The sequence below is a fragment of the Cladophialophora carrionii genome, assembly GCF_000365165.1.
Source record: "Cladophialophora carrionii CBS 160.54 unplaced genomic scaffold supercont1.2, whole genome shotgun sequence".
NCBI lineage: Eukaryota > Fungi > Ascomycota > Eurotiomycetes > Chaetothyriales > Herpotrichiellaceae > Cladophialophora > Cladophialophora carrionii.
Genome location: NW_008481827.1, coordinates 1,599,978 through 1,627,950, shown reverse-complemented (window position 1 = coordinate 1,627,950; position 27,973 = coordinate 1,599,978). Strand labels below are relative to the sequence as shown.

The window sequence follows — 27,973 nt, the reverse complement described above, 5'->3', positions numbered from 1 at the left end:
AAAGCCCGCGCTCCTGCTTTTGTGGAAAATTCCTTGAATGTTGCTAATCGCCAACGTTATTGTCAGAAGCTATCTGTTCGCGACTTTCGCAGCTCCATTACTGGGGCTTTCTCAGAGTTAAAGCTTCTCACTCCGCCTTTTAACGGTACCTCGTCCACGAGTCCTCCTCTACAGCACCCATGGATTTGGCCGCAGATTCTCTCCTTGCGCTTTCTAATGCCACCACGACCGTTGCCGCCAAAGAAGAACCCCTCTCGGACGATGATCGGTCGAGCAGCCTCAGCGAGCTTGAAGAGGACCTCGAAGATGGTGAAGACGAGGAGATAGAGCCAACACCGCTGGGGGATGCTGATTCTGAGGCTGAAACTGAGCGATTGCAAGTCACGCCAGAAAATCTTCAGAGGAAGAAGCCCTTTGAGAGCAGTCCCAGCAAGCTTGCCCAAAGACAAGATGTAGACATGCGGCCTGAAATCGAGAGCTTGACAGAAAGCCTGGTCTCGTCTCCTATATCCTCTCATCCCGATTCGGACAATGACGATCCCTTGAGCGACGGGCCGGACGCGGATGAAGAACTCCCAATTGAGGCCGTGCCTGCTGGCACGAGTTCCCCCAACAAACGTAAACGAGAAGAGAGCGGATCGGACGTTGAGGAGGCACCAAGATCACGAAGGCGACGACGGCCCGGCTCACCCGAGTCTGACGACGAGAAATCAGAACTAGACAGTGATGGTGATGAAGCTCCTGCCCCTCAGACTCGGAAACCCATTGTTGAACCCGAAGTCGAAGTCGGTGAACAAACCGGACATGCGCCAGCAGTCGCTGAAGAAGAGCAGAAAGAAATCGAGAAGACCGATACAAGCGAAGACTCGAAGGGCAAAAGCAGGAGTCGGCTGAGGAGAAAAACAAAAGAACCCGTCATACCAGAGCCGCAGCCAGAAGAGGGAGAGGACGCCGAAGCGGCTGAAGATTCGGAGCCTGCTGATGCGGATGAGAATGATGCCGAGGCCACCTTGAAGAGCGAAGAAGAGCAAGCCAGACGAATGGCGGCCATGGACTCGCTGATGGCTATTGAGAAGCAATTTGCAACGCTGAGGGACCGCCTCTATGACGAACGTATAGCGGCCATCAATCATGAGCTCCAGCTACTGCAAGAACCAAAGCCAGCTCATCCTGAGCTAATACGTCAGGTCGAAGCAGTGCAGAGATACCGCGACGAAAAGTTCCAAATTGAGCAAAAACTGCTGGTTTACAAGGTCGGAGCCTTGAAGAACAAAGCCGTTGCGGAACGGAGTCAGATTCACAGCCAATACTTCCAGACCGTGCGAGACATCAGAGAGCGACACCTTGAACGTATCAGCGAGCACTTTTACCGGATTCAGCGTGATAGATTTAAAGCCGATTCCTCGATACCCAGTTTCAGCATCCCGTTCCCAGAGAAGAGATCACAGCAAATTCTACAGCAGACGGCTTACAACAAGGAAGTCTCGATTTTGTCGGGCGTGGCTAAATACGTGGGCTTCCCTGCTGCGCCAGAATTGGAGGCAACCAGGCAGAAAGATATTGAGGACGACATCCAGAAGATGGGGGTAAGTTTACCTTGACAGCGATGCACGAACGCCTCAGTCTAACAGCTCGTAGATTTCACCCGCACAAATTCGACCTGCCAGACCTATCCAGCGCCCAGCAATGCAATCACAGATGTCTGGACCACAAGCCGAAGAGCAATTCCTGGAACAGACTCCCTGGGCTAATCCTCAACATCCCATTCATCGTCTGAGCCGGCAAAACTCCAACCGCTCACCAATGAATGAATTCCTCACGCCAGCAAACCAACAACGGAATATGCCGGACAATCTCCAGCCCCCAGGAGGATCAGCATCTACCATCGCCGACCCTTCAGCTTCGGCCCAAGCGTCCTCAGCCATCAACACGCCTCATGACGGGCAGAACAGCGCCTCTAGGACGGAGGTTCAAGCAGGACCATCTGCGCTACATAACTTCCGCATCCATTCTGCGAGTCCACTCGATAAGAGGCGGCATCCCGAGCCAAATGATCAGCCAGGGAAGGACAAAGACGTGATGGGTACTGCACGTGACACGGGCTCTTCACCTCTGACCTCGCGAGCATACTTTAACGCAGCGGCGCCAAGACCACCTGCTATCACGGCCGGGACGGGGAGATTTAGTGTTCGCTGACGGACATTGAATGATACCAGGGGGTTGCAGTCTTTGGGACGAGCATACGCGGCATTGCGGAAGGAGCAAGCAATCACTCTGACCACCCCTCCCGGAATTGGGGGCTTTTGTAGATTCTGGACATATATTTTTCAAACAATGAGAAGCGACTGAGCTCACAAGGGTACTGGTCAGCAGTGGTCTTCTTCCTATTCAGAAGCCCAATATCGTGGCCGCGTGAGAGAACTTGGTGTGGTCGAATCTGTGCCACTCTCCTATGTACCTCTGACCCGAGTCCCTCTGACTCATGAACAAGATAAAGGTAGAAGCTTGCCTTTATACTGGTGGATGTAGAGACATGCGCGTCATTCTCTCTCGACCCACCCCTCTGCCACAGCACCCATCACTGGCATCACCAGGGCAATGGTTGCTCTCGCGGCGGTCCAGCTTTTTTGAACACCGGAAGAAGTGCTTACGGTATAGAAATCCGCTGCTCCACAGCGATCCAGACGGATATATAGCCCGAGAGTAGATTTCAATCGACCATTGTCACCAGCAACTGTGATATCCGCAGACCGTACACAGATGACACCTCTGCCAGAAAGGAAGAAAATTCCACGCCCCGTTGGTTCTGCAACAGCTCGCGGCGGCCGCCTTGGTAGGAGCACGGCCTTGGTTTTTTGCCGGCTTGTCGACGTTGGTAAATGGAGATCCAGGGAAGTTGTATGTCCGGCCCTTTCTCGTAATTGATGGTGCGGCAACCTCTCACGGCACAGGATTATGCCTAAACCTTGGTGCATGCTAGCGTAGCAGCTACGAGAAGTACCGTGCGGAATGTCTGGTCGTGGCGATAGTGCTGCAGATGCCACTACCAGTGCCGCTGCCACTCCCGCTACCACTCGCCCCCGCCGCTGTGCCGTTACCATCTCTGTCGAGGACGTAGCTCCCGGCACCGTTGTAGATCTCTTCATCGCATCACCTAGCTTAGGAACTCTTCAGGAGCGCATCCCGTTCACTTCTGCGGTCGGGATCTTCGCTTTGACGGCCTGGGACTGATTCTGGTGCTGTATTGATTGCGCTGCAGGCTGGGGCTCGGAAGGGACGATCACGTCATCGAAGGTCTCTTGTCCGACGGCTTTCAATGTGAATGAAACTATTGCGGACCCGTCAGTGGCTGACCCTCGGACGGGGGAATTACAATCAGGTGAGCTTAGGGCAAGGCAGGGCAAGGCAGGGCAGGCATACAAACTCCAATTGCAAACCCGAAGATAGCGATTCCCGTCAGTGTATTCTTCACGAGATATGGTCGTCTGGCGCGGAGGAGGGCTGCACCGGTCCGGTAGTCTGGGTTGTAGTATGAGGAGCGTTTGAGGCTGTTGAACGTTAGTATTCCGGTGCAGAGAAGCTTCGTGGCCTTGAGGGCACTGGGATGTGGAGGGTTTTGGGGAGATGTCCCGAGGAGAAGCGGTGGACTCACAGGCCGCGGTGGAGAGATAGAGTTGGATGCATTGTGAGATTGTTCAGAGGCTACTCGGAAGGTGAGGTTAAAGCGCTTGAGTGAATAATGCGTAATTGCTCTGTACCGCGTTGAGCTTGAATGTGCAGGTGGTGATGGAAGGCAGTTACTCTTGAACAGAGTTGGCGAATGGTCGACAGTAGAGAGACCGTATTTCTACGGGTGAGCATAGGATCAAAAAGCGCCGCCGCCGATATCAATCCAAGCGAGAGTATCGGGTCACTAGCCACAAGCTCATCCACGGACGGAGTACAGGCACGTATCATTCGTACGGTCAATGCTCCGTCCGTGGGGAGGGGGAATACCTCGCCGACATGGACCCTGAATGGATATACACAGTATAACAGAGAAAGCAACCATGACTCAGTTCAGGAGGTTACTGTTCGACACTGTGCAAGCTCTCTTATCGTCTATTCGGACTCAGAGCTAACTCGAAAACCCGTCACGGATCTCCAGGAATCGCTGATACCGGTCCCTAGTCCAACGTCGAGAGGTCTTTCCCCAGATCATCATTGGCAAGGTCGTCATGATGAACACGAATGCCAGGACACCAATCGCAATAAATGTATTGCGAACACCACTTGCTTCGATCCAGTCGGACGCGGTAAAGGTGAAGATCAGCGCGATTGAATTGTTGATCGTCGCTACACCCACCATGCCTTCCAAGACCATGTCTGGATACGCATCCATCAGATACGCCATGCTCAAGTCCCCGGCGCAACCCCATCCGAAACCGATAAAGCCGAGACCAACATATGGGGCAGGCCATCTCCAGCCATAGCTGGTTCCAATACCGAAGAGCCACAGGCCCGTGGGGAAAATGGCGGCACACGGATACATGAGCCAAAGTCGATGCTCAGCTTCGCTAACGCCGCCGTTTCTCTTGGCCATCCAGATCATAAACTTATCACTGAGCCAGCCACCATATGTGGCTCCGATCACGGCGCCAATCAAGCAAGGCACGTTCATGAGCTAAGTCTGGGTCAGCTTCCCGCCTGTCGACCGCTTGGACCTCAAGAGATAACTTACCCCATCGGCAGCATCACTGTAGTTCCACGGCGGACCATACCAATTATCCTCCTCCACAGTCAGATAGAAGGTAAGCCAGGCATCTTGCGCTCCCCATTGGAGGCCCGAATACAAAACTGCCGGAAATGTAAAGATTCGTAAAGTGTGAAACAACCGCTGAAAGTACTGCTTGAATCCGAAGCCGCGCAAGTTGGGGGCTGGAGTAATAATCGCAATGCGTCGCCAATACGGTTTCGGTCGATCCTCAGCTGCAAATCGCTCTTCAGCAACAGACCGTCGACGTGGGGATCCAGCCCGTGGTTCATCTGGCTGATTGGCCATCTTCTCTTTGCCCGTCGACTCTCCTTCTAGCCCTGCAGAGGCAGAACTGTTCCTGTCAACGCCATCAATCAGGTACCTGTCTCCATCATTGACCACGTATCGATCCCTGTGAAATGTAGTCTCTTCAAGGCCGAACAGAAGGACAAAGAAAGTCCCCCCAGAGATGATGGCTCCCAAATATCCAATCCACCGCCAATCGAGACTGCTGTCTGCGATGTAGCTGGCGATCAAAGGCCCGAGATACGTGCCGATACTAGTTGCCAACACGTAAACACCAAGCACTGAGCCGCGCTGGTGCTGGAACCATAGATCCATCAACGACAACTGGACGGTTGCTTCAGCCACTGATTCAGAAGCGCCGACAAAGAGCTGGTTCCAGAGAGCATCGCTCGTGCTCTGCCCTCTGGCAAACCATATACCCCCTATGAAACCCCATGTCATGCCTATCAAGTACAGGATGCGGCGACCATAAAGATAAACCGCCGGCGACGATAGTAGCGTCCAGTATCCGATGCCACAAAACAAGATTCCAGCCCCGGTGTTGAAAGAGCCATAGCTGATACCGAGCTCGAGGTTCTCGTTGTACTGAGCGGCACCAGCGTCGTTGGAGGTGGCGGCGGTCAGGGCTGTGACAAAACAGACGAGGAAACTATGCCATATCTTGCGTGGCGTCGACCAGTGAAGAGGGTCATTGGGAGAGTCGGTCGGCTGAGGCACTAACACAATGTCGCCATGTCTCTTCAGCGAAGGATCTCCTGGATACAACGGCTTCCCCTCTGTATCGAAAATGCGGCGCGTGCCTGGTAGCTCCTCGGTGTACTCCATGCGCTGGCTACTATTTCAAGGTGAGTGGGGAGTCCGAGTCGCAAAATTCCGAAGTGGATGGGAAGAGTAAGCTGGGAAAGAAGACCTTTATAAAGTAAGCGAAAGGCGTGTTACCATATCGTCTGAGGGACAGCCCAAGCTTAGATCCCTTATCATGGTGGTTTGCCCCAAAAAAGCTCTCATCCGGAGCCACTGACGAGTGCGGGCAGGAGATTCGCCTCATCCAGCACTTTGACAATACTCGTATGCTGCAACCCCCCGCAAAGAGCCCACCAGGGAACGGCCATTAGCCTGGCGTGCAAAGCTTATCAGTGGCAACAGGTACGGGAGAACGAGTTACAGTAGCCAGTCAGCGGATTGCCCGTACTGTCTTTAAGAAATTCAGTGGATGGCAGATCACGGGTGGCTTTGGTAGCTTTGAGGCAAGATTGACTTGCCTGGGAGACTGTGTGCTGCCCACAAGCGACGGAAAGGAAGCTGCCGGCTTGACTTTGATGCTTAACCAGGCCCGATGATGCCTTTTCCCAGTTAAACCGAGCTTTAATGGGGCCTGCACTGGGACTGCCGCCCCGGCGTCATCGTGGCCGATAAGCAGCGCACCAGCAGCCCCCGATCCCTGTTTCTCGCTGTAACCTGGACTCTCATTGGTGGCGCCAGCCCTTGGGTGCGGTTGCACCTCCCTAGAAAGTGGTTAGCGTGGTGCCATCCCACATCATCTTCGCCTTACTTTCGCTTCATCCCACCCTTGTGCCTGCGCTCCCATCCATCATCCCTTCGTGTTCACCACCTCCCATCTCTCTTCACTTCTCGCTTCTCTCTTCAAGGTATCTGCTTGATACAGCCTTGTTGCCACAGGGCCTCCTCTCTACCACCTCCAGCCTATCATATAGCTGATGTCGACTTGCCAGCTCAGAATGGCTCAACACTTCCATATCGCTCAGATCACCCCTCATAAACCCAATAAGGAGTCGAGTAGTCCTTCGACCATCCTGCAACTCGCCCAACGGCTACTCCCCTCATCTGCCGCTACCAAAGAGTTGGAGGATGGTCTAAACCCGAAAGACCCGGGACACAGCAATGTCCATGAAGTTGTGAGTCCAGAGAAAAAGGAACCATCTACAGCAGGTGGACTTCCAACCCAGAAGAAAGTAATCGTAGTCGGTGCCGGCATCGCCGGTCTTCGTGCTGCCTCTGTCTTGAGAACCCATGGAGTCCAAGTCGTGGTCCTCGAAGCCCGGTCTGACCGGATCGGCGGACGTATTTACACGAGCAGGAAAGCCGGGCGCGCTCCCCGAGACATTGGTAAATATTACCAAGGCAATACTGACAATCGCCGTAGGCGTTTGACATGATGTCGTTAAGAGCGCTCATTGTTGGGCCACGCGCCGTTGTGGGGTTGTTTCCCCATGTCTTCCACTTCTACTCACACTGTCTGTAGGCGCCGCCTGGATGCACGAAACCGCCAACAACAAATTGGTCCGTCTGATCCGTGAGCTCAAGATTGAACATTACTATGACGACGGTACTCCTCTCTACTATACCAAAGACGGCCGTCTCGGGTCCCAGTTCAAGGCCAAGAAAGTCGCCGACGAGTTTGCCGACTTCTGTGAATGGTACTATGACGAGAATCCAGACGCCGAGGACAAGCCCGCCTTGACTTTCATCAAGGAATGGCTTAGTACCCATCCTCTGGTCAGCGAGGACGAACGCCTCTGGGCTCCTCAAGCCGCTCGGGAGGTCGAAGCCTGGATTGGTACCAGTCTCGAACAAGCCTCCTCGAAACATCTTGCATACTTTGCAACCGAACGCAACCTCTATATGAAAGGAGGTTACGACACCATTGTCAACTGGGCAGCCTCGAACCTCCGTGACCCGGAGATCATCCGACTCGGTCATAAGGTCACCCGGATTGATTGGAACGAAGACGAGCGCCAACCATGCACAGTGCATGTCACCACTTTGGACGGCAACTCTACCACGCTCGTTGCAGATGCTATCGTGTGCACCCTCCCCCTTGGTGTCTTGAAACACAAGCTTGTCGACTTCAGTCCCTCTCTCCCACCACAGCTCTCGCTCGGTATCGACCGACTGGGATATGGTGCCCTCGGCAAGATTTTCGTCGAATTTGAATCAGTCTTTTGGCCGAAAGACAATGATCAGTTCATCTATTATCCCGAACCGGCAGACACTTTCGACCCGGACTCAATCCTTTCGTACATGACAGTCACGAGTAACAATTGGATCATGAGTGGCACCACAGAACTGTCTGTTCAGATCGTGGAGCCACTCACACAGCGAATCGAGTCCATGACTTCGGATGCTGAAATCTTTGCCTTTTTCGAGCCTCTCTTTAAGCTCTTTCGTACCGAGCCATACAAGAAACTCCCTTCAGTCGTGAATCTGGAAACGACACACTGGACACAGGATCCTCTGGCTGGTTTCGGTACTTATACTGCTGACAAAACCGGTGACGACCCGGAAATTTGGTTCAACGCCATCGACAGCAACAAAGGAAGCAAGCTTCAGTTCGCTGGTGAGCACTGTGCACGGGTCGGGAACGGATGTGTGCATGGCGCTTTTGCTACCGGTGAAACTGCCGCAGTCAACATCATGACGTCGATGGGGATTTCCTACAATGGTGGAGATCTCTATAGCAGACGCCCGTCGAAGAGAAGATAAAAAACCACCCAGACACTGAGCGGGCGGAAACAGATATCCACCGTTCGACGATCCGGGGAGCTGTGATATTCTCTGCTGGTTGACGCATGGTCCTGGAGCGCCGGACTGAGATATGTCGGGCTCACGTTGTGCTCCTACGATCGACTTGTCCCTCGTTTTACAGCTGAGTTTTTGGTGTTGCAGTTTTTTATAGATTGTTTTCAAAGTCATTTCCTTACCAAATTGTCTCCCGACCAGTATTTAAGGCCGTGCTTTGAGAAAGTCGAGTTCAGACGACAGGGTTCTGTCCTATTGTTATGAATGTCGGCGAGAATGTTAGGAAGAATGCTGCTGGATGTTACTTTGCTTTATAGTCTCTCCTGTGGCCTCACTGGCTACAGTGCTGAAATGGAACCAAAATTGTTAAACTTCAGTCATCCTCTCGGATATCCAGATAGCCCTTCTCCATACTAAAGTCCTTGACCTCTGCAAGGGGTACCAGTTCGAAAGTACTGCCTTTACATCTCTGCTCAAGGATCCTCTCTGCGAGTCGGATGTTCTTCTCCGGAAAGCCTTCGTCTCGGAGACTCTGGTAGTAGGCAGCAATGAGTGCCGTGCCCATGCTCGTGAGATCGTAGACCTGATCCGGCGTGGAGGTCGGCGATGGCCGGATCACCCAGACCAGCGTCAACGGCGGATCGGCGGGTTCAAGACCAGGTTGGACGTGCGCGGAGAGGATGTCATCCTCGCCCTGATGCGACCTGCCCTCGCAGCGTTTTGGACGTCGCAGAACGAGAGCCACGCCTCCACTCGACGTGTGGATCTTGGACCGTTCCAGCGCATACGCGCGGCTGGCGTGATCGTCGCCGTGATCGGGCGGCTCCGTCTCGAAGAGCGTAAATGGCACGGTGCGCACAAGACTTTCGGCCCCCCGGGAAGAAGCTCCATCCTCGAGTTCCATCACCGCGGCGTCGGCGCTCGCCACGGCGAGCACCATCGCATGCAGCACCTCGGACATGTCCTGGCGGCGGTTCTGCGCCCTCACGTAGATGTACTGCAGGTAGGGGACGGCGAAGTTGACCGTCGACGATATGGACCGCCGAGAAGATGTCTCCTCGTCTGAAGTGGAGCCCACGGTCTCCTGTCCCTGTCCCTCTGCCGGTGGTTGTCCCTGTCCCTGTCCCGCTCGACGAGGCGGGACCGGCAGGACCGAGAACTGAGCCGCCCCGATGGCTTCGCCCGCGTGGTCTCGGATGCCGACGATCCGGTACGGCGCCAATCCTGCCCTCTCGCCTCTGGCCTGGGCGGCGAGGCGCTCGACGATCAGGTCAGACCTCTCGCGCTCGGTGCCCCGGGGGAAACTGGCCGTGTAGAGTGGGTCGTAGAGCTTCTCGAAGTCTGCTGAGGAGACGAGTTCGATGGTCCCGATATGAGGCAGCGCTGTCCTTTGCAGACGGGTTGGGGCCGTGCGGCTCAGGCTGTCCACGGAGATGGTTGGAGGGAGGTTCGAGAGATGCGAGGAGAGCGAGGGCGTGAGATAAGGCGTGAATATTGAGGGTTCTGGTGGTGACGGTGACATTTGGACCTTCTAACTACGAGTACGAGGAGAGGATGGGAGGTGTATTCAGTCCGGCGATGTCCTCCTGTCGTGCCTGTGCTGGTGAGACTTCCGACCATGAACTGATTTGATCTGATCTGGTCTGGTATGGGAACGTCTCGTTGGCCTTTGCAGTGGCTAGAGTGCTTCTTTCGCTTGGGACATCGTTGGTTCTTCCTTCCTTTGATGGCAGTTTCACGGCACAACGACGCCCAGCCAGCGTGTGGGCTGATCTTACTAAGGGGGCGAGAAGCTATGACTGTTCATCCACCCAGCGACCTGCGTTGGCCGAGTGTTCCGCCGTAGGTCGGTTGGTTACTCTGTAATTTCGAGGAATTTGGTCACTTTGGTCCATATGGGTTGTACCGAAGAATTCAGTGGTGCGTCAACACCACGCACAGAGGATTGAATGGGCTTAGACGGTTACTTATTGGTTCGCACCTTTAGGGATGCACGCGAGCAACCCTCGGACGTGTTTTGACGGCAGGAGAACCGTCTTGAAGCACGAACAGGGCGCCGAGCTCTGCGCAGGCTGGGCCACAGTGACTGGAAGCTTGTGACAGGTACTCCATGAACAGGTGGGAAATGGACTCTTGCGATATACTGCGCATGACACCGTGGCGTTAGATGCGTCTAAAATCGTGTGCAAAGATGAAGCGGTCGGTCAGCCGTCTTAGAGACACCCAAGAGACCATGCCTGCGGTTTCATACATAACGTGTCGAGCGTGGCGACTGTGGCCAGACCGCTGAGAGGACTTGCTTCGGACCCGTGATACAGTGTCGACAACGCAGCTCTAGCTCGGTTCTTCGGCCTGCCCTCAGTCCGCAGAGTCGATCAATTTGCTCGGAGCCTCCGCAGTGGAACAGGGCAACTAGCAACCCCGCATTTCTGTTTGCGCTCTCACATACGGACGCTTCGGGTTTGCTCACTAGGTCTCCTCACACGTCGGGAACACGAGTATGGCGCACACTCTGTGACAGTGCTTGCTGAGTGTAAGCTCGGCCGACGGCTAACCCCTCACATCTCGAGATGCAGATACTTCAGCAATAGGACCGAGTTGCGAGTCAGGATGACTATGTCTCTTACACTTGCTTGAAAGGGAGGATCTTGTTATATTCGCGGAAGGTCTACCCAACTGCTACTTCAAGAAGTGTTCTCATATCCCTTAAAATCGCGAATCTCTCAGTACTCGTCATACAAGAAGGATGTCTGGCTTTGCATACATTACTGGAGGGGCTTCCGGCATTGGGCGAGGGGTGGCTCAGATGCTGGTGAAGCACAAGTAGGACGACACTGCCGTGGCAGAAGTCAACATTTGACAGGAACCCTACTAACAGTGCTGTAGTATCAAGGTCTTCATCGCCGACCGAGATATCGAGGGCGCTCAGAAGCTCGTGGACGAGCTGAACAAGGATTCTCAGGTCGCCAGTTGCGCTCATGTCGATGTTGCAAACTGGAATTCCCAAGTCAAAGCGTTCAGTCAAGCCGTTGCAGATTTCGGTCGGATTGACTACGTATATCCCATTGCAGGGATCGGCGAGCGTGTCTCCATCCCGAATGACCCTTCCGCCACGGGGTTCGAGATGCCGGACTTGACGGTCCTCGAAGTCGACCTGACAGGTGTTTTGTACACCGTCTCCCTGGCCGTGCAGCAGTTCAGGAGGCAGCAGCCCGGAAAGAATGGTCTTCGCGGCCAAAGTGAGCAAGACCCCCTACTGCCGATGACCGCGTGACTAATCTGTGATCTAAGTCGGATGTGTTGCCAGTGTCTGCGGCTTCTATTGCTGCCCGACCCTACCCATCTATACTGCGGCGAAGCATGCCGTGGTCGGATTAGTGAGAAGCTACGGGAAATACTTGCCGGAAGAAAAGATCTCCATGAACGCGATCTGCCCCAATGTGATTCGCACCAATATCTCCACGGGCGCATTCTATGACACTCTAGAGAAGGAGAACCTGTTGGCGCCAATCGAAGGGGTCATCAACACGTTCGAGAAGTTACTCGATGAACAGACCTCGGGAGAGATCTTCGAGATCTCGCCGAACTATAAGGACCAAGGTGCAGTCGTAAGGAAGGCGCCGGAGTATCTGGACAAGGAAAGCGAACGGACATTTGAGCTGCTGTATCAAAGAGGCCGTCCGCTTCACCAGCCTCGCTGAGCAATTGAGCGCGCTGAAGCTGGAAGTGGGCGAACCGGTGTAACGAGTTCCTCATGAAAAAGCCGATTGTCAAGACTCGTGACAGCCACTTTCTAGAAATTAATCGCTTCGACTGTCCCATCCCACGCAAGCATTGTTTGCTTGTTGTTGCAGAGATAAATCCGAAGCATGAAGGCGGCAGCGGGTGGCAGACCCTTGCCTGCAGTACTTTACCTAGAGTACTCGGTATGTACCCTGCTTCCCCCGCAACAACGTGTCCCATATCGAGGCTAGGCGCATGCACGTCTCGGGTGTGCGGCGACCAATCCGTTCGCTGACGTCGCCGTTGATCCGTCGACAAATGCATCTTAACTAATCCCCTCGACACCGGTCTGCCCGGGTCTTTCGGTGTATACGAGTTGTGGTTGCTCCATTGTAGACTTCTGAACCTCCATATCGTCAGTCAGCCAAAACTACGTTTGTGAAGGTCCGAGGCTGAGAACGTTTCATCTGGTCGCACCTCTTGCTTTGTCCTCCTTTGCCAGTCCCGATTGATTGATCGATCGAGCAGACTCTCCTCCTTCCAACGGTCCATACTCACTTTGCTCAATATGGCTGCCATCCACCGCCCCGCACATCTCACACACCATGCCGCCAAGCTGGCCTCGGCCGCATGTATTGAGAAGTCGAAAGCGATCGGCGTCCCGATGAACATCGCAATTGTCGACGCCTCCCTCTACTTGCTGCATTTCGAACGCATGCCTGGTGCGAAACTCACCTCTATTGATATCTCCATGAACAAAGCCTTCACCGCCGCGGGTCACCGCGCGCCCACATCGGTCTACAAAGAGAATGTTTGGCCTGGCGGAGCTGCGTTCGGTCTGAGTAATAGCAATAATGGCAGATTCATGTACGTGGCTGGTGGGATCCCCATTGTCATCGACGGCGAAGTGGTAGGAGCCATTGGCTGCAGCACGGGGACACCGGCTCAAGATACAGAAGTGGCGCAGGCGGGCATTGACGCGGTGATGAAATACGTCAGGAAGAGGAAGCAGGGACAGCCGAAGTTGTAATCAAGGCCACGGGTGGGTGCGTGGGCTGTAAAGGTAGTTAGGGATCAAAAGAGCGCTCGGTAATCTGTCTTCACATCTCGAATAGCGTGTATTCATATCTCGAGTCTGTCCAGTCGCGAACGATGTCGAACAATGCGTCTTCACGTTGGAGCTTTAGCAGTGAAGGCTTCTCATATGGAAACAAGTCCCATTGTCTGTTGGGCTTCATCTGGAGTGTGGACGAGGTTCACTGCGGTTTCGGTTGATGCAGTGAACTCATGCGAAGCTGGGATTGTGCCCGGGTGACGTGAGTACGGCGGGCATTTATGCAATAGAGGAACACTGCTCGGTGTCCATACAGCCGGCATCAGACTGTTCGCTATGAAGTTTTCAGAGCGTCGTGGTACTGGTGGTACCACCTACACACCTGCCGGCTAGATCCCCTTCGTGCTCCTCCAGCTGAGTGCCGGCGATGGTGGTGAGTGGGTGGTGATGGCTTGCTGCATGACATCATAACCTTGGCATGTTTACTTTCAACCTGAATATAGGAATCCCGCACTGCATTTGTGCCTATCCATCGCAGGGCAGCCATTGTTGTCAACCATTAGCCGCGCCCGGATTTCGATTTAGAGCCCCCAAGTTCTTTGCCGTTGAGACAGTGACAGCAACAAAGATGAATGGGCGAACCTCAGCCTCACCGTCACCTCCTCCCCAAACCCCGGTCGCGTCTGCACCAGGACCTCGCGCAACGGCTCTACAGAAGGTCTTCGCAGGGGCTCTTTCAGCCTCGATCAAGGCAAACTCGTACGCGAACTTCAGCTCATGCTTCCCAACGCCGGCAAAATATTGTCCGAATGCGCTTGAAGGAGTGTGGGCGCAATTGAACACGCGTCTCGAGCAGGAATGCATGCGCGATTTCGAACAAATACTGGAAGACAGGCAAGTGGTGCAGGGCTTGAATCAATGGGAGATCATGATAGAGGAGGCGCGAAAGAGAAAGGATCGCGCGGTCGAGGGAGAGATGCCAGAGAGACCGTGAGAAGTCCTCCCCAACGCCTGCGATGTCCCAGCTAATACCGCCAGACTCCACACATTATCCGCTGAAGAGTTATACGCGGCGCATCTGACACCCCACCTCCAAAGAGTAACAGATGAACTGAACACACGAATACAGAAGTCGCAACAAGAGAACACGGTCATCTTCGGCAAAATCAACGAGCAGCGTGCCGAGATTGAGCAACTCTTGAATGGCCTTCAACACGTCGTAAAGGATATTGAAGGCAGTGTGGATGCGATGCGCTCAAACCAACAGACACGTTTCGATGAGCTGAGAAGTGATGCGTGGCAGATGGAACAGGAGGTTGCAGGGACGAGATAGTCCTGCCTACCAACAACTGGAAGATCAATGATTGCTGCTACTTTTAGCGTTGGCGCTGGGAAGGGTTGGAGTAGGGTTTGGCCTGTACAATGGGCATTCTACGAGGCAATAGCAGGACAGTTTCAATTTCTTAACGAAGCGACGTATCTGAGCTTTGCGAAAGGGTCTGGGGAGACATCTCGTCGCGCCTCAGGGTTTCACCAGACGAGTTGGTGAGATTATCACGGGGTCGAGAGACGAGGCTAGTGATCAAGACGGGATATCGATCGAATCGAGACTCACAAATGCCATGATCTACTTTTCGGCATTTGATTCAAATGCTGCGAATACTCGGAACCGGATCTCAAGGAGATCACTGGTCACCACATGAACGGACAATATCGGATAAGTCCTCGGTAGTTCTGGAAACTGGCCAATCGCGGAGCTGGAAACAGCCAAGAATCGCTGGAGCCAATCGGAGCTTCGCTATTTTCTCTGCATTTCCATCTGTCGTTTAATGTCCGCGATGTCTACACAGTACTTGTCGGATTGTTCTGTTATCCACCCACGGCCAGTTATTTGCACAGCAAGCATTCTATTCATGCGGGAGCCTTCAAGAATCTCCGTCACGAGGACTAGTGCGACGCGTCGAATGATCGGTCATCGCGGTAGCTGTTGCTGCTAGCGATGTGCGAACCCAGCGCGAAAGAGCTCGCTTCGTTAGGGTTCAAGGGGACCGGCGTGCCGGGCTGCCACGTTCGACGAAGGCCGAGGACGAACTCCCTTGATTAGCGAACTGCACTGCTCCAGGATGCTATGCTGAAGATCCCGGCGGGTCTGGCTGTCATCACCAGAAATTGATGCCTGCGCGGGGCGGGCAAATTGCAGACATGCAATTAAGGTTTGATAGCGAGATTGCATTTCCGCCACCAACCATCACGACCTCTTCTTTCCACCTCCACATCCTGGGCTTCATGCGCTTCTGGTTCTCACATCCGCGCTGAAAGAGCGGTTTCGTTGGGCCATCGCTCCAGACTGCCGCAAGCAACCGCGGCCGTCCCAGATGTTGCCGGCTAGCGATTCCGAAAACCCTGGTCGCCACGAACGAGATCTCCCAGAATTTCCCACGAAGTTGACGCGCCAGTGGTCTCTCCCCGGCTCACAGCTTCGAGCTAGGTGATTTGTGTGCTCTTGCAAACAACCGGACGCGTGAAGAGAGATAACACTGGTGAGTGTTCCGTGGTCGTTTCACTGATTCTGGTGCTGGCGTCGCAGACATATGCCCGTCCGAGACTCCCCTTCAGCTTGACTCCATGCTTTGTTTGTTTACTATTACTCCATGCTGCATGTCGTGCGCCTATATAATTTCGGGGACTCCACCTTCTCTTGCACCGGCCCCGCCTTGATTGGCCTTGGAGCGCGCGTCTCGTCTTGAACCCCTCTTTCTCAGCCTTTTTTGCAGCCAGTTCAACGTCAGGCTTGGAAACAGCACGCCGTGAACAGGGAACATCCCGACTGAGGCCGCTGTCAGATTTTATGCTTTGCGTCAGAGGTCAACAACTTCAGCTCTTCGACTATTCAAGTTGTCTACCATCCGACGCGCTCACCTGCGTTTCGACCTCCCTTCTATTCTTGTTCGGCGTGCTTTGCTTCCCCTCCAAGCTATTGATCTGGATGTCGACTTCGAGACGGGAAACTCGGGCAGTTGGGCAGCATTCTTTGACTTGAGCAGTCCAGAGCGACAACAGGAAACGGTCAACCCGACATCCTCTCTGGTTACACGACGGAATGGAGAGGCGCGTTAGGATCTGGGCCATTGGCGCTCTTGCCGGTACCTTCGGCATTGCGAGCAGCATCCTCAGCGTCGTGTTTGCAACGAATCTCGGCGATCACACAGTGCTGTCAGCCCTCCGCGCCCTGCTGTACATTACCTTCGGCACCAGTTTGGTCAGCACTGCAGTCCTGGCTCTGTTCTGTACATTCTTCGTGAAGAAGTTGGACAATCATTCGCTGGGCTCAAAGGCACATACTTGGATGTATGTGGTCGGCGGCACGAGCGTCGCGGTCCTCGATATCGTCATCTCCGGCGTGGCATTGGTCTGGCTGGCGACGAGGCAAAGCGACCTCCCAACGCGGGTCTTGCAGGCCGCTCCAGCTACTTTGATCGGAATATGGTTTGCCATATGGGCTATCACTTCTGTACTGCAAATAGTGCTGTATTGCCTGCTGTATTCGTGGGCTAGAAATGTCTTGACAGCGCAACGGGCCAGCCGACTCGACATGGATTTTCGCGCGCGAGGGCCATCACTGTCGACTATCCTAAGGCCGACCACTCAGCACACAACGCAATCTTTCGGTTCCCAGGAACCGACCCTCCACTCGTCACCAAGAACTCCTATCTCCAAGGGAGAGTCTTTAACCCGAAGATCGTCATCGACGAAAGTCGGACCGGGATCATCAAAGTCGAAAGTGGTCCGATATTCCAATCAGTGGTCGTCGGAAGCGGTACCATTTCCCGCAGGAGAGGCGATGTCGCCAGACAGCGCCTTTGACGACTGGGACACATCCTCGGTCCATCGAGAGATGCGAGCCGCCATCCACTCCTCCCCACCCCCCACGCCTGGGGGTTTGGAGACGATCCCGGGCAGTCCCCCGGAGTCGACCATACTCGAGGGACCTTTCCTTCCCGAACCACAGTCACCTATTTCGAGCTCACCACCACACGCAGCAACTTCGGACACTGCTGTCTGGAGCTCGTCCCCGGGACAGCTAAAGTCTTCACCGCCGTCGAGTCCTATCAACTTCTCCCGGCCCACATCTCGGCCTACATCTTCATACAACAACAAACCACCGCCCCAATTCGAACCTTTTGAGTCCTCGAAGCAGGAACTAATTCACCCGCTGTTTAGATCGAACAGCAATCGACCGCCCCCCATTGCCACCGCTGGTACCATGGTTACAGCTTCCCCGATGGCCAATACACTGATCACGCCTAAAACTCTAGCCAGGCTTCGGAGCAATTCGCCTCCTGTGCAGCGCTGCGAGGACACCATGCCAAGCATTGACAAGCCAACAAGGCAGGACGACGACCCGTCAGTCCCGGACAGCCCTACGCTTGGGAGTCCACCACTGGGAAGCCCCGGTCCTTCGATTGTGGACGAGGACGAGTTACCACCGATCCTACCGGGCTTCGTGCTATCGGCGGGATCGCGGACCAGCCTGGTGGGCTACGGGAAGCGGAAAAGTGTCAAGAAGGGAAGAACGAAATCTTCGGGTTCTATGACGAATCGATTGAGTCAACTAATGATATAACAAGGCAACAGAGTACTGGTTGGGACTTTTCTGCCGCGGCTACTGGCACCGCGCTTCGACGGTTATTTTTATGGAGGATCGAGGATGGCTACACGTTTGGCATGAAACTGTGTTTTAGCGCGGAGTTGGCGAGGAATGCTTCCTTTTTATGACCTTGATCATGAGGGCTCACAGTTACCATTTATTGCATGTGCGATACCAATAATGCGAAAAGAAATTTTGACATATGTATCACAGCGCTTGTCGTGCTCGCTGGATTTGCTGTGAAGTGATCACGTGCACGACGTACCAGTTCAACAGTTCTGCTCGGGTGATTGGATGGCTCCGACCGGCGTTTCGCGGCGCGTTCCGCAAATCGGCGTCGAGCCTTTTCGGAAGGTGGCTCGGGGTGGCCACTGGCGACTGGCCTATAGCCTGTAGGCGGTGGGCGGTAGGCGGTAGGCGGTGGGCGGCTCGCCTGCGCTTGTTCTGGGTAGGCAGAGGCAGAGGCTGTCGTCTGTCGTCGGCCTGTGGCTGTCATACTCGGCAAGCCCCAAGCAAAATGCAAAATCTAGTTACTGTGTAAAGAATGCTTCCCACAGGTCAGCAGCTGTGGCCGTCCACCGTGTCAGGTTTACAATAACACAATCCTTCACTCCCACTCCCCATCTCTTCACTGCCTCACCCTGGCACCATGGCGGTCTGCCCGCTTATTCAGCCTCCGGGCTTGAATACTATTGACGCATTCTCGTCTTCCCATTGTCCTGCTGCATCCCGACCCTTGTCAATCAATACCTCACCTCCCGAATGCTTCCAGCTGCCTCCTTCTGCCGCAACCCGCAGACCGCAACCTCAAATATCTTTCAGGGATGCTCAGGCGTGGTTCCTCGACTTCCTTCAACCGATTCCAGATCACGCCATCCGAGTACAATCAAGGCATCGAGCGAGAGCACGACGACAGAGAGCTCGCTCATCTCGTCCCTCGGCAAGAGCGACGAAACGGCCGCTTGATTCTTTTCCAGCAGGAATCATTTCTTTGTGTCTCTCTGACAGTCGTGAATTTCACTCCAGGTCAGCGAAAAAGAACCCTTCTGCATTTTCTAACCACCCATTCTCCGCCTTGTTGTGTGTGGCCCTGTCTTGTGGCATGCCGACGAGCAATTTAATTTCCGTCTCATACACTGGACGCTTGACTTCACCAAAAACCTCCCACTATCCAGGCCACGGACAAGAATAGCTAACCTCGTCAGCAGCAGAATGCCTCGAAAACGCTCGCCACGCGAGCCGACAGTTGAATTCCACATGAGGACCAGAAATCGGAGCATCAAGACGACGCCAGAACCATCGAACTCCTCTCCGGAGGACTCATCACTGTCAGAACTGGGGACACCACCAGATACCCCTCCGAGCATCCTGGGCTCCGGAACTCGCAAGCGAAAATTGTCAAGCTCCAGCTCCAATGATCCCGAGACACCCTCGGAGTCGAAGCGGCCAAAACGAAACTTCACCGGGGCAGCAGCTCTGCCAGACCCGGTCAAATCACGAAAACGCAGAGGAAGACCACCAGTCTCTAGACTCAGCGACACCTCTACCAACTCCAAGACACACATTTCTCCCCCAGCCACCCTTCCATCAATCACTCCACCTGAATCTGCCAAACCATCAAGACGAAACTCGGCTGCGACACAATCCGACAGTGCTGAAGCCGTTCCAGAAACCGTCGTGCAGGCACAAATTCAATCAGCGCCCGCTGTCGGAGAATCATCCAGGGCATTGAGACGAAGCTCACGTCACTTCAAGCCAAGCATTCTTCAAGGACCCCTTGCCGTCGACGCTCCCTCAAAGCAGCCTTCATCATCAACTGCTGAAGCGGCGCCTGCCAATGTGCGGAATCACAAACCTAGTGGTGCAGCATCAGATGCTTCGGATACGATTCCCAAGCGTAAGCGTACTCTACGGAGCGCCAAGGAAGCAACAGTTCAAAAGCCTTCCAACTTATGGGACAAGGAGAAAGAGCTTTGGCCTGAATTTGACCGAAACAACGTGATCTACTATGCTAATGATGGCACCACTCAATATCATCCTGCAGAGGGAGATGAGACGCCAGAATCCCGCTCGCCGAAGAAGCCAGCCAGAGGCGGCGCCCGGGCAGGCCGTGGAGGCGGCCACTCCAACGGCGGTGGGCGCAAAGGCAAATCTAGAGGCAGAGCAGGACGTGGAGGGAGTCCAGACCCGCCAGAACGAAGGCAGCCGCTTTCTCAAGAAGAGAAGGCCATGATATCCCTTCTCAAGGCCAGGCAGCAGGAATTGAAACGGTTCTTCCACGTCGTGGGCGCTCAACAATTTGACATACTCGAGCAAATGGCCAATCGCGATCTCAACAGAATGGCCAAGAAGGCAAACGCCCACAAGAAAGTTCCCGAGTACGCCACGATTGTCGAAGAACTGGAGGCCGCCAAACAGGATGCCGAAGATCTCGCCAGGAACAGATATGACGTCCAAGTCGAGGCCGAGATGCGACGACTAGAGGCGGAAAAGGAGGTCATTGAACAACAATGGACGGTAAGTCTCGATCCGTCCGCTCTACCGAGGTGGCATAGCGCTGACATGTGTGACCCAGAATCGCAGAGCGGCGGCCCGCGAAGAACACCTCGCCGCGGCGGAAGGGGACATCATCTTGTTCGAGCGAGCCTACCGTGCCGCTCACGATGACACGCACACTGAATCCGGATCCGACATGATGGAGTACTTTCCACATTATCACGAACTACCAGAACCAGGTACCCAACCACGGGGATACTCATCCAGCAGAATCAAAGACGAGAAGCCGTTCAAACGACAGCTCGGAGAATCCTATGACGAACAGGCTCGCCAACAAGTGCTCAATGAGGACGTTATTGGCCCCTTGTTGAAGCAGATTGAACAGAGAAACAAAGAATGGAGAGCCGAGCAACAGTCTCACAAGTCTCAAACCATGGACGCTCTTACCGAAGAAGCGGCAAGGGAGCTGGCAAAGATCAGCGGTTATCTTGTTCCACGACCCATGGACATGGCGGAAGCTAACAGCTACGCCTTGTCCGCGCTGGCCGACGTGTCCGAGTGGGTGGCGCAACAACCCCCCCTGAAGCAGTACATCTACGTCCCTCTTGCGAAAGGCGAAGCTTTTCCAGCTCAAGGCTTGGACTTCTCCCCTCTCCCCGGCCAGGCCCCGCCACCGCCGCGTTCGCAGCAAGCTTACCAACAGGTCCTCCGAACGAATTCTCGACCCCGTGGTCGGCGACTCAAATATCCTCCGTTGACCCACGAGCAGGCGCTGAGCGCAACCACTTCGTCTCCGGGACTTCCACCTCTGCAGCCCCAGCATCATACTCAACCTCAAGGAGGATACTTTCCGCCGCCTACTACTACAGCACCACTCGCGAGTCCATCGGTGTTCGAAGTCTCACGCATCATCTCCAGCGGCCCAGGCCAACCCATCGCCCCTGCGCCGCCAAAAGCGCCCCCTGCTCCTGCCCGTCCAAATGTTGATATCTTCCGCCACAACACCCGATACCCACCGCCTCCGCCTCCGCCTTCACACAGCTCTCATTCTCGGCAAAACTCATTGACCACTGCATCGTCGAGTGGCCCTGGCCCATCGCCGCAACAGTCCCAGCCACAGTATCAGCCTCAGCCTCAGCCTCAGCAGTACATATTTCAGACACCACAACAGCCATTCCAGCATCAAGCCGCGCCGCCACCATCTTCAGGACAACAGTATGGTCCTCCGGCCGGTGCGGCACCAGGCGTTGTCACTACTGCACCAGGCCCGAGTACAAGCCCAGCGGGACCAAATGCCGCCAGTCCGTCGGGGTCTATAGCCGGCCAACAGACGAAGATGCCCATGACGTTTGTGAATCAGACGATTGAAAGCAGGACCGCCGCCGGCGCCGGCAACGGCAACGGTAATGGTAACGGGACCGGTGTGAATGCAGCTGGAAATGACAAGGGGAGTGGGAGACGTGTCCTGTTGCCAAAGTTCTAAGACTAGTCGGAGCCACGTCATGGCCAGAACTTCAGTATTGCGGGTGTCTGTAAAATGGACTTGGACAACGACAAGGACAGCGCCAGATTAGAATGGAACGTCGGTGCGGATGCGAGTAGGAACGCGGTGAGGAAGACATAGATGAAGACGACCCCGACGATGTTGCAAGTGCAAGGCCATGCCAGAGTTGCCGCCAACCCGAGACATAGGATGAGATACAATAGATACAACAACACGAGATATCGTACGTACGATGCCATGAAGATGGGGCCGAGTTTTCAGTCGACTATTAGAATCGTGGGCGTCCGTACAGTAGAGAGTGGCGCTGTACAGTAGAGAGTGGCGCGGCACAACGTCGTTCCCTGAAGGCAAAAGTAAAGGCGTACGGCATGAGAGTAGAGCGCAAGGCGTGAGAGTGAGAGTGAGAATGAGAATGAGAGTAAGGAGGAGAGTTGACACGAGAGAGGGAGACGGGAGGAGTAGGAAGGAAGGAGAAGTAAAGGCACGGACATATGATAGCCGTCTACTGTAGCAAGACAGATCATAGTATACATACCTAGGTACTGTGCTCCGTACTCCGTACTCTGTTGTATAGCAATAACAATGACATGGACATAGCGTGATATTTAAGTACAATACCCGTCGGATAGCCAGGTGACAGCCATCCCTGGGACGTTACTGTCCGAGGACGTTGCTACAGTATCCCAGGACGTTGACGTTGCTATACCAGGACGTTGCTACAGTATCCCAGGACGTGGCGTGCCATGCCTTCACATGCCAGGGTATGACACGATACGATATGATATACCGTGTACGTGTACACCATATACATCGTGCGAGGTATCATATATATAAAACCATGACCCGGGACGAAGCGGAACAAGAACCCGGAAGGGACAGGGAAAGGGGAGCTAGAACTAAGGGAGAAGGAAAGACCAGCTTGTAGGAGTGAGAGTGAGAATGAGTGAGTGAGTCTTCAGTAATCAAGAGCAAGAGCAAGAGCAAGAGCAAGAGCAAGAGCAAGAGCAAGAGCAAGAGCAAGAGCAAGAGCAAGAGTAAAAGCAAGAGTAACACTTCCGAGGACCTCCCTTGTCAGTTGTTCCTTCGATATACGTACGTCCTGTAGGTAGAAGAAGCGTCTGTAAGTGTGCCCTCACTTGATCATGCGCTCCCTGTCTACGCCGCGGTAGTTGTCGCGTCATATTGCTGCTGCTGTACTGTAGGAACGGGAATACTGTCGATCAATATTATCTCTCTCTCACTGTGTCTCTGTCTTCCTCTTGGTCACTCGTCACTCACTAACCCAATCAATTAAATCATAAAAACGTAAATACGGCCAGAACCCTCAGTACTACTACCTACACCTGCTGAACGTGCCTACCACCCCCCTTCTCACTGTCGTGTCGGCCCTGACCCCCGGCCAACACACTACTCCGCCGCCTCTCGACGGCGGTCTGCCTACCCAGATTCAACTCCTGGGCGAACTTGCTGCGGTCGCGGAACCACTGGCCCTTCCAGTAGAAGATGTAGATGGGGATGATGACTACGACCGACAGGCACGCCAGGATGGTGGACGGGTATTCGAGTGTGAATTTGTGGCCGATGTTTTCGTAGACTGCACGTAAGATGATGGGTCAGTAGGGTGCCGAAGTAGTGGTGACGGGGCGGTAATTGCCGATAAGGAGAATTGAATTTGCAGTGTATAAGTACTGCCAGTGTGCAATGTAGGATACAGTGCAGTGCGCGTGCAGACCAAGTCTCGGAGTGAGTGACGGAACGACTTACATGGCGTGCTGTACATGGCGGCGATACCAGCGAGGAGATCTCTCGCTAGATCGTTGCCGCCTGTCGAGGACGCGGCGTATGGGCCGTACGCGGCGATCATGTAGTCGATTGAGCTCTGCCGGTGGGACATCGACGTTAGCATTTGCATTCACCTCGCATTCGTCAACACGAAGCTTTTCAGATGTGAAAGTCCAAGTCAAGACATGAATACAGTCGAAGGGCCCAACCTACCTTGTAGATTCCGTAGTTGGCAATGGCGATGAGGACCGTGAAGATCATAGGCGCAATCCAGGGGATGCCGTAATCCGGACCGAGCGACGTCCAGGCAAAGCCAAACAGGCCTATCGTTTCGAGGGGCGCCACTGGGTGGAGAGAAGAGCATGGTCAGCAAGGCAGACACAGGAGCAGTGAGCGGTACAGAGCACGATCGACACTCACGGAAAAGTAACCACCACAGCCGAGACTCGGGGGATAGCTTGTTCGGGTCTTCGGCGCGGATCTTGTTGTGGTGTCTTATGACAGGGAGGTAGGACAGGTAGGCGAGGATGTATCCGACCAGGGACCTTTGTGGACGTACAGTTAGTTAGTCGTCGATGACTTAGTTTGCAAGGTTCATTCCCTCGGATTCGAAGACTCGACAGGTGAGGAGCCGACTCACGAAATGAAGGCCAATCCAATTTGATACGGCTTGAACCCCCACTGCTCGAACACTGGTGTGAATGCCTCCAAAAAGGTAAACAGCAAAGCGTCGCTGAAACCGCTGAGTAGCGACAAGCACAGCACGATCGGCTCGGTCACAAACATCTGGAACGGTCTCAGCCAGACACGGACAAACTCCTTCATCGGGAATCGGGGCTTCTTGAGCTCGTCAGGTCCGTAGATATTGGTCTCGCCGTTCTTGCGCCGTTTCTTGGCTTCCCGGTCCAGAAGGATGGTCGCTCGGGTTTCGGGCACGAGGAAGAAGTGGATGGCTTGCACGGCGCCGCCGATGCAGAGTTGCATCCAGAAAATCCACGGTAAGCTAAGGTACTGGCCGACGAAGCCGCCGATGACAGCTCCGACAGGGGCGCCGCCAACAGAAGACAACACGACAAAGGCAACGGCGTATTGGAAGCCCGAGTCTTCTGGCTGGTAGAGGTCGGCGATGACACCCAAGGTAATAGAACCGCCGGCTGTTGAGAGGCCGGCAAGCGCTCTCGCGACGATAATGGTCCCAAAGTTGGGAGCCAAGGCTGCGGGCAGTTGCCAGAGGTTGACGAGGAACAAGGAGAGCTGCTGAGTCGGCCATCGACCCAGCTCCTCGGACCATGGAGCCCACAGTTCGCAGCCAAAGCCATAGCAGACGAGGAAGATCATCTGTCCGACGCGGGCCTTTTGCTTGGAGATTGTGTATTTCTCGGACAGGCCATCGACGCCATTGGCATAGATACTCGCGTTGAGGTTCATCGACGTCTGGATGAACAGGATGATGACCAGGATCATCCATTTCTTCCAGTGCGGGAACGAGTATCCCAGCTTGTCGTAGCAGTCTTCTTCGGTCAATTCGACCTTGCCGTCCGCTCGTTTGGGATCGCCCGATTCGAGGTTCTGGGCTGCCAATTCTGGACCCGAGACGCCAAAGCGCTTTTCTGTCTGTCCTGCGCTGTGAATCTGGCCCATGTCCTTCTCTTGCTGGGGCTCCGCACCCGCCATGGTTGATTGATCGGAGACCGACATTCTGGTTGGTTTCGAGGGAAAGGAGGAGCCAGGGAAACAACGGGAATGAGAACGGTCATGGAAAGACAAATGCGCGGCAGGTGGTCAAATAGTGCCACCAAAGGGCAAGACGAAATGACCTACACACAGCCCAGATCCTGCGGGACGTAGCAAAGGAGTTTTATTGTGCCTTGTGTCCTGCGTACACACCGCGCGTGCAGTCACCAGCACTCTGATGGTCCGTTCTACGCCTGGTGTCGCTCCCCCTCGCAGGGTATGACTTCACTCGCCCTCGATGCTGAGCACGCGGGTACCACTCAAGCAAGCTTGGAACAAAGCCTAGTGGTCGAGTCAAGCGAGCCAAAAGCCGGGGGCGGGTCGATGCCAGGATCATTGTCGTTAGTGGGGAGTGAGGCCCGAATGAACGGGAAGATGGCCAGTACCCAGCAGGGCCAGCACCGGGATGCGCCAGCTCGGCCGCCGTGGTGGAAGCTGCCTGCGGGCACGAATACGACTCCAGCAGCGGCGATCTGATTTCCCGTGCGATATCGCCATGTTGAGTGGATGGAGGAATTGCAGAAACGGGTTTGACGGCTTCACGAGGCAGCGCAGGGATAAAGGCGCCATCATGGCGATGATGTCGGTGGCTGACGCGCTGGTCTTGGCCGCGCGCCTTGCTGGCGAATGTGCTGCCACTGCTACCACGACGATGTGAAGGTGATGACGATCGCTAAGAAGCTCGTGAGCATCCGTTCAAGCTTGACGCTGGTGGTGGTGCTTGATGCTTGGCATCGAGATCGACACTTGCTGAAGGTGAGTGCCCTTGGCTCTTGCTTGTTTATCTAATGGACGGGAGTGGACAGGAGGAAGACTGTGTGTCCTTTGTACTGTGTAGATGGCACAGCGACAGTGGATGCTAGATCTCGGTATACATCTAGGATTGATCTAGCAGGCCGTGGCTCGTAGTATACAGTAGCATCGAGGACCAGCAAGCAATGCCCGCATCTCAGCAATCACTGTGTCGAGACGCGCGCAGTTGCTCTTATCAAGCAAGATACGCGCATCCCGTCATCACATCACGCGGAGCTGGAGGTGCGGATGGCCTCGACAACCTGAGGCAGGATTTCCTCAGCAGGTAGACTGGCACGCACAAGCTCCCTTCGCAGCGCTGCCCATGGGTTGTGCCCGTCCCCACCGCTCGGACGATGGTGGCGATCAGAAAGCAGTTCACCGAAGAATACCTCCTCTTTCCGAACACCGCCCATGTTCAAAACGCCTATGCCCATGCCTCGTTCGTGCGCCCGCTTCACAAGTCTCCAAGCCGAGTAAGTCGCCAGGGAGCTTCCAACGACCAGAATCTTCGCCGCCGAGTCGATTGCTTCCTCTGCCGCCGTCTTCACGTCGGCAGATATGGACTCGCCGAACATGATGACATTGGGCTTGAGGATGCCGACCCCATCCGAAGGGGCTGATGCTGGAGGTGACGGGGTCCACGCCCCATCCGCATCTACATCCACGTGCCCTTTACTGCCATCCTTGAGAATGGGCGGCCGTCGGAGACAGTGCGGACAAGCTGGATATCGGAAGGTATAGTACGGCGCGCCAGGCACATCCGCATCGCCATCCGGATTCGTCCTGAAGCCCAACCTCCTTCTTTCAACGGGGTTTTCGGTATCCAGTGCACCTGAGGCAAGGAGCTGCTGCAGGAACTCGGCCCAAGCAGGGTTCAGCTCAGCCAACCGCTGCTGAAAGACATCGCGATCCATGAGCCTCCTGCAGCTCAGACAGACCAGCGCTCTCAAGAACCCGTGCAGTTCCACCGTCTTGAGATTCGGGTGAGCCAGGCCGTGGAAGGAGTCCACGTTCTGCGTCACCACGTTGTCCACCAAACCCAGCGTGCCCAGATCACGAATGGCGAAATGCGCAGCGTTCGGTTTCGAGCGGTGCAAGCCCCTCCATCCGAGGAAGGAGCGTGCCCAGTATCGCTTGCGGGATTCGTGACTCGAGATAAACTCGTGGTAGTAGATCGGGCGGTATGATTTGTTCTGGGTATAGGTGCCGTTGACGCCACGATAGTCGGCGAGGCCCGACGCCACGCTGATGCCCGCCCCTGTGAGCAGCACCGTCTTGGACTTGGCCTGCTGTGCATGTTCGGGCAGAGAAGCAGCTGACCCGGCCGGAGCTGTCAGGAAATGTGTCAGGGCACTAACTGCGCCCTCTCTCGTGGCCGCGGAGGGAGGGATGATCAAGGGGGGTGGCAGAGGGCCCGTAAACGGGATCCGCATAAGCGGTTTGGATACACGGGCAGCATGGCTCATACGCAAGCACAAGATCCCAGGGTGGTCCAGGAAGGATACCGATGGTGGAAGGCGAGAGCAGTCAAGCTTTAGAAAATGCTTCACCCACGTCGATGTCATTGATACTCTCAACCGAAGATCTTCCGGTACCGGCACCGTGTGACGAGGCTGTGCGCTGCGCCACGAGGCTGCCATAACGTACTGTGTCGGT

The 27,973-nt window shown here is 54.8% G+C and overlaps 12 protein-coding genes across 12 annotated transcripts; 7 read left to right on the top strand and 5 right to left on the bottom strand.

Moving 5' to 3' along the window:
• Positions 1-179: 179 nt before the first annotated feature.
• G647_02655 (uncharacterized protein) lies at positions 180-2,196 on the top strand (the record flags this gene model as incomplete). The annotated part of the gene is made up of 2 exons (XM_008727001.1): positions 180-1,586; positions 1,639-2,196. The coding sequence occupies 2 exons, from the start codon at positions 180-182 to the stop codon at positions 2,194-2,196; spliced, it is 1,965 nt and encodes a 654-aa protein (XP_008725223.1).
• A 974-nt stretch (positions 2,197-3,170) lies between these two features.
• Positions 3,171-3,684, bottom strand: G647_02654 (uncharacterized protein; the record flags this gene model as incomplete). The annotated part of the gene is made up of 3 exons (XM_008727000.1): positions 3,171-3,328; positions 3,421-3,548; positions 3,653-3,684. 3 exons carry the CDS (start codon positions 3,682-3,684, stop codon positions 3,171-3,173), a joined length of 318 nt encoding a protein of 105 aa, XP_008725222.1.
• Positions 3,685-4,117: 433 nt separating this feature from the next.
• On the bottom strand, positions 4,118-5,866 carry G647_02653 (uncharacterized protein; the record flags this gene model as incomplete). The annotated part of the gene is made up of 2 exons (XM_008726999.1): positions 4,118-4,663; positions 4,721-5,866. 2 exons carry the CDS (start codon positions 5,864-5,866, stop codon positions 4,118-4,120), a joined length of 1,692 nt encoding a protein of 563 aa, XP_008725221.1.
• Positions 5,867-6,759: 893 nt separating this feature from the next.
• Positions 6,760-8,545, top strand: G647_02652 (uncharacterized protein; the record flags this gene model as incomplete). Its single annotated transcript, XM_008726998.1, has 2 exons — positions 6,760-7,168; positions 7,305-8,545. The coding sequence occupies 2 exons, from the start codon at positions 6,760-6,762 to the stop codon at positions 8,543-8,545; spliced, it is 1,650 nt and encodes a 549-aa protein (XP_008725220.1).
• Positions 8,546-8,954: 409 nt separating this feature from the next.
• On the bottom strand, positions 8,955-10,103 carry G647_02651 (uncharacterized protein; the record flags this gene model as incomplete). Its single annotated transcript, XM_008726997.1, has 1 exon — positions 8,955-10,103. The coding sequence occupies one exon, from the start codon at positions 10,101-10,103 to the stop codon at positions 8,955-8,957; it is 1,149 nt and encodes a 382-aa protein (XP_008725219.1).
• A 1,224-nt stretch (positions 10,104-11,327) lies between these two features.
• Positions 11,328-12,282, top strand: G647_02650 (uncharacterized protein; the record flags this gene model as incomplete). The annotated part of the gene is made up of 3 exons (XM_008726996.1): positions 11,328-11,404; positions 11,468-11,820; positions 11,873-12,282. The coding sequence occupies 3 exons, from the start codon at positions 11,328-11,330 to the stop codon at positions 12,280-12,282; spliced, it is 840 nt and encodes a 279-aa protein (XP_008725218.1).
• A 590-nt stretch (positions 12,283-12,872) lies between these two features.
• G647_02649 (uncharacterized protein) lies at positions 12,873-13,334 on the top strand (the record flags this gene model as incomplete). Its single annotated transcript, XM_008726995.1, has 1 exon — positions 12,873-13,334. The coding sequence occupies one exon, from the start codon at positions 12,873-12,875 to the stop codon at positions 13,332-13,334; it is 462 nt and encodes a 153-aa protein (XP_008725217.1).
• Positions 13,335-13,986: 652 nt separating this feature from the next.
• On the top strand, positions 13,987-14,691 carry G647_02648 (uncharacterized protein; the record flags this gene model as incomplete). The annotated part of the gene is made up of 2 exons (XM_008726994.1): positions 13,987-14,348; positions 14,397-14,691. 2 exons carry the CDS (start codon positions 13,987-13,989, stop codon positions 14,689-14,691), a joined length of 657 nt encoding a protein of 218 aa, XP_008725216.1.
• Positions 14,692-16,458: 1,767 nt separating this feature from the next.
• G647_02647 (uncharacterized protein) lies at positions 16,459-17,982 on the top strand (the record flags this gene model as incomplete). Its single annotated transcript, XM_008726993.1, has 1 exon — positions 16,459-17,982. One exon carries the CDS (start codon positions 16,459-16,461, stop codon positions 17,980-17,982), a length of 1,524 nt encoding a protein of 507 aa, XP_008725215.1.
• A 1,281-nt stretch (positions 17,983-19,263) lies between these two features.
• On the top strand, positions 19,264-21,985 carry G647_02646 (uncharacterized protein; the record flags this gene model as incomplete). Its single annotated transcript, XM_008726992.1, has 2 exons — positions 19,264-20,523; positions 20,582-21,985. The coding sequence occupies 2 exons, from the start codon at positions 19,264-19,266 to the stop codon at positions 21,983-21,985; spliced, it is 2,664 nt and encodes an 887-aa protein (XP_008725214.1).
• Positions 21,986-23,343: 1,358 nt separating this feature from the next.
• On the bottom strand, positions 23,344-25,462 carry G647_02645 (uncharacterized protein; the record flags this gene model as incomplete). The annotated part of the gene is made up of 5 exons (XM_008726991.1): positions 23,344-23,600; positions 23,771-23,885; positions 24,002-24,132; positions 24,209-24,333; positions 24,429-25,462. 5 exons carry the CDS (start codon positions 25,460-25,462, stop codon positions 23,344-23,346), a joined length of 1,662 nt encoding a protein of 553 aa, XP_008725213.1.
• A 1,079-nt stretch (positions 25,463-26,541) lies between these two features.
• Positions 26,542-27,750, bottom strand: G647_02644 (uncharacterized protein; the record flags this gene model as incomplete). The annotated part of the gene is made up of 1 exon (XM_008726990.1): positions 26,542-27,750. One exon carries the CDS (start codon positions 27,748-27,750, stop codon positions 26,542-26,544), a length of 1,209 nt encoding a protein of 402 aa, XP_008725212.1.
• Positions 27,751-27,973: the final 223 nt, after the last annotated feature.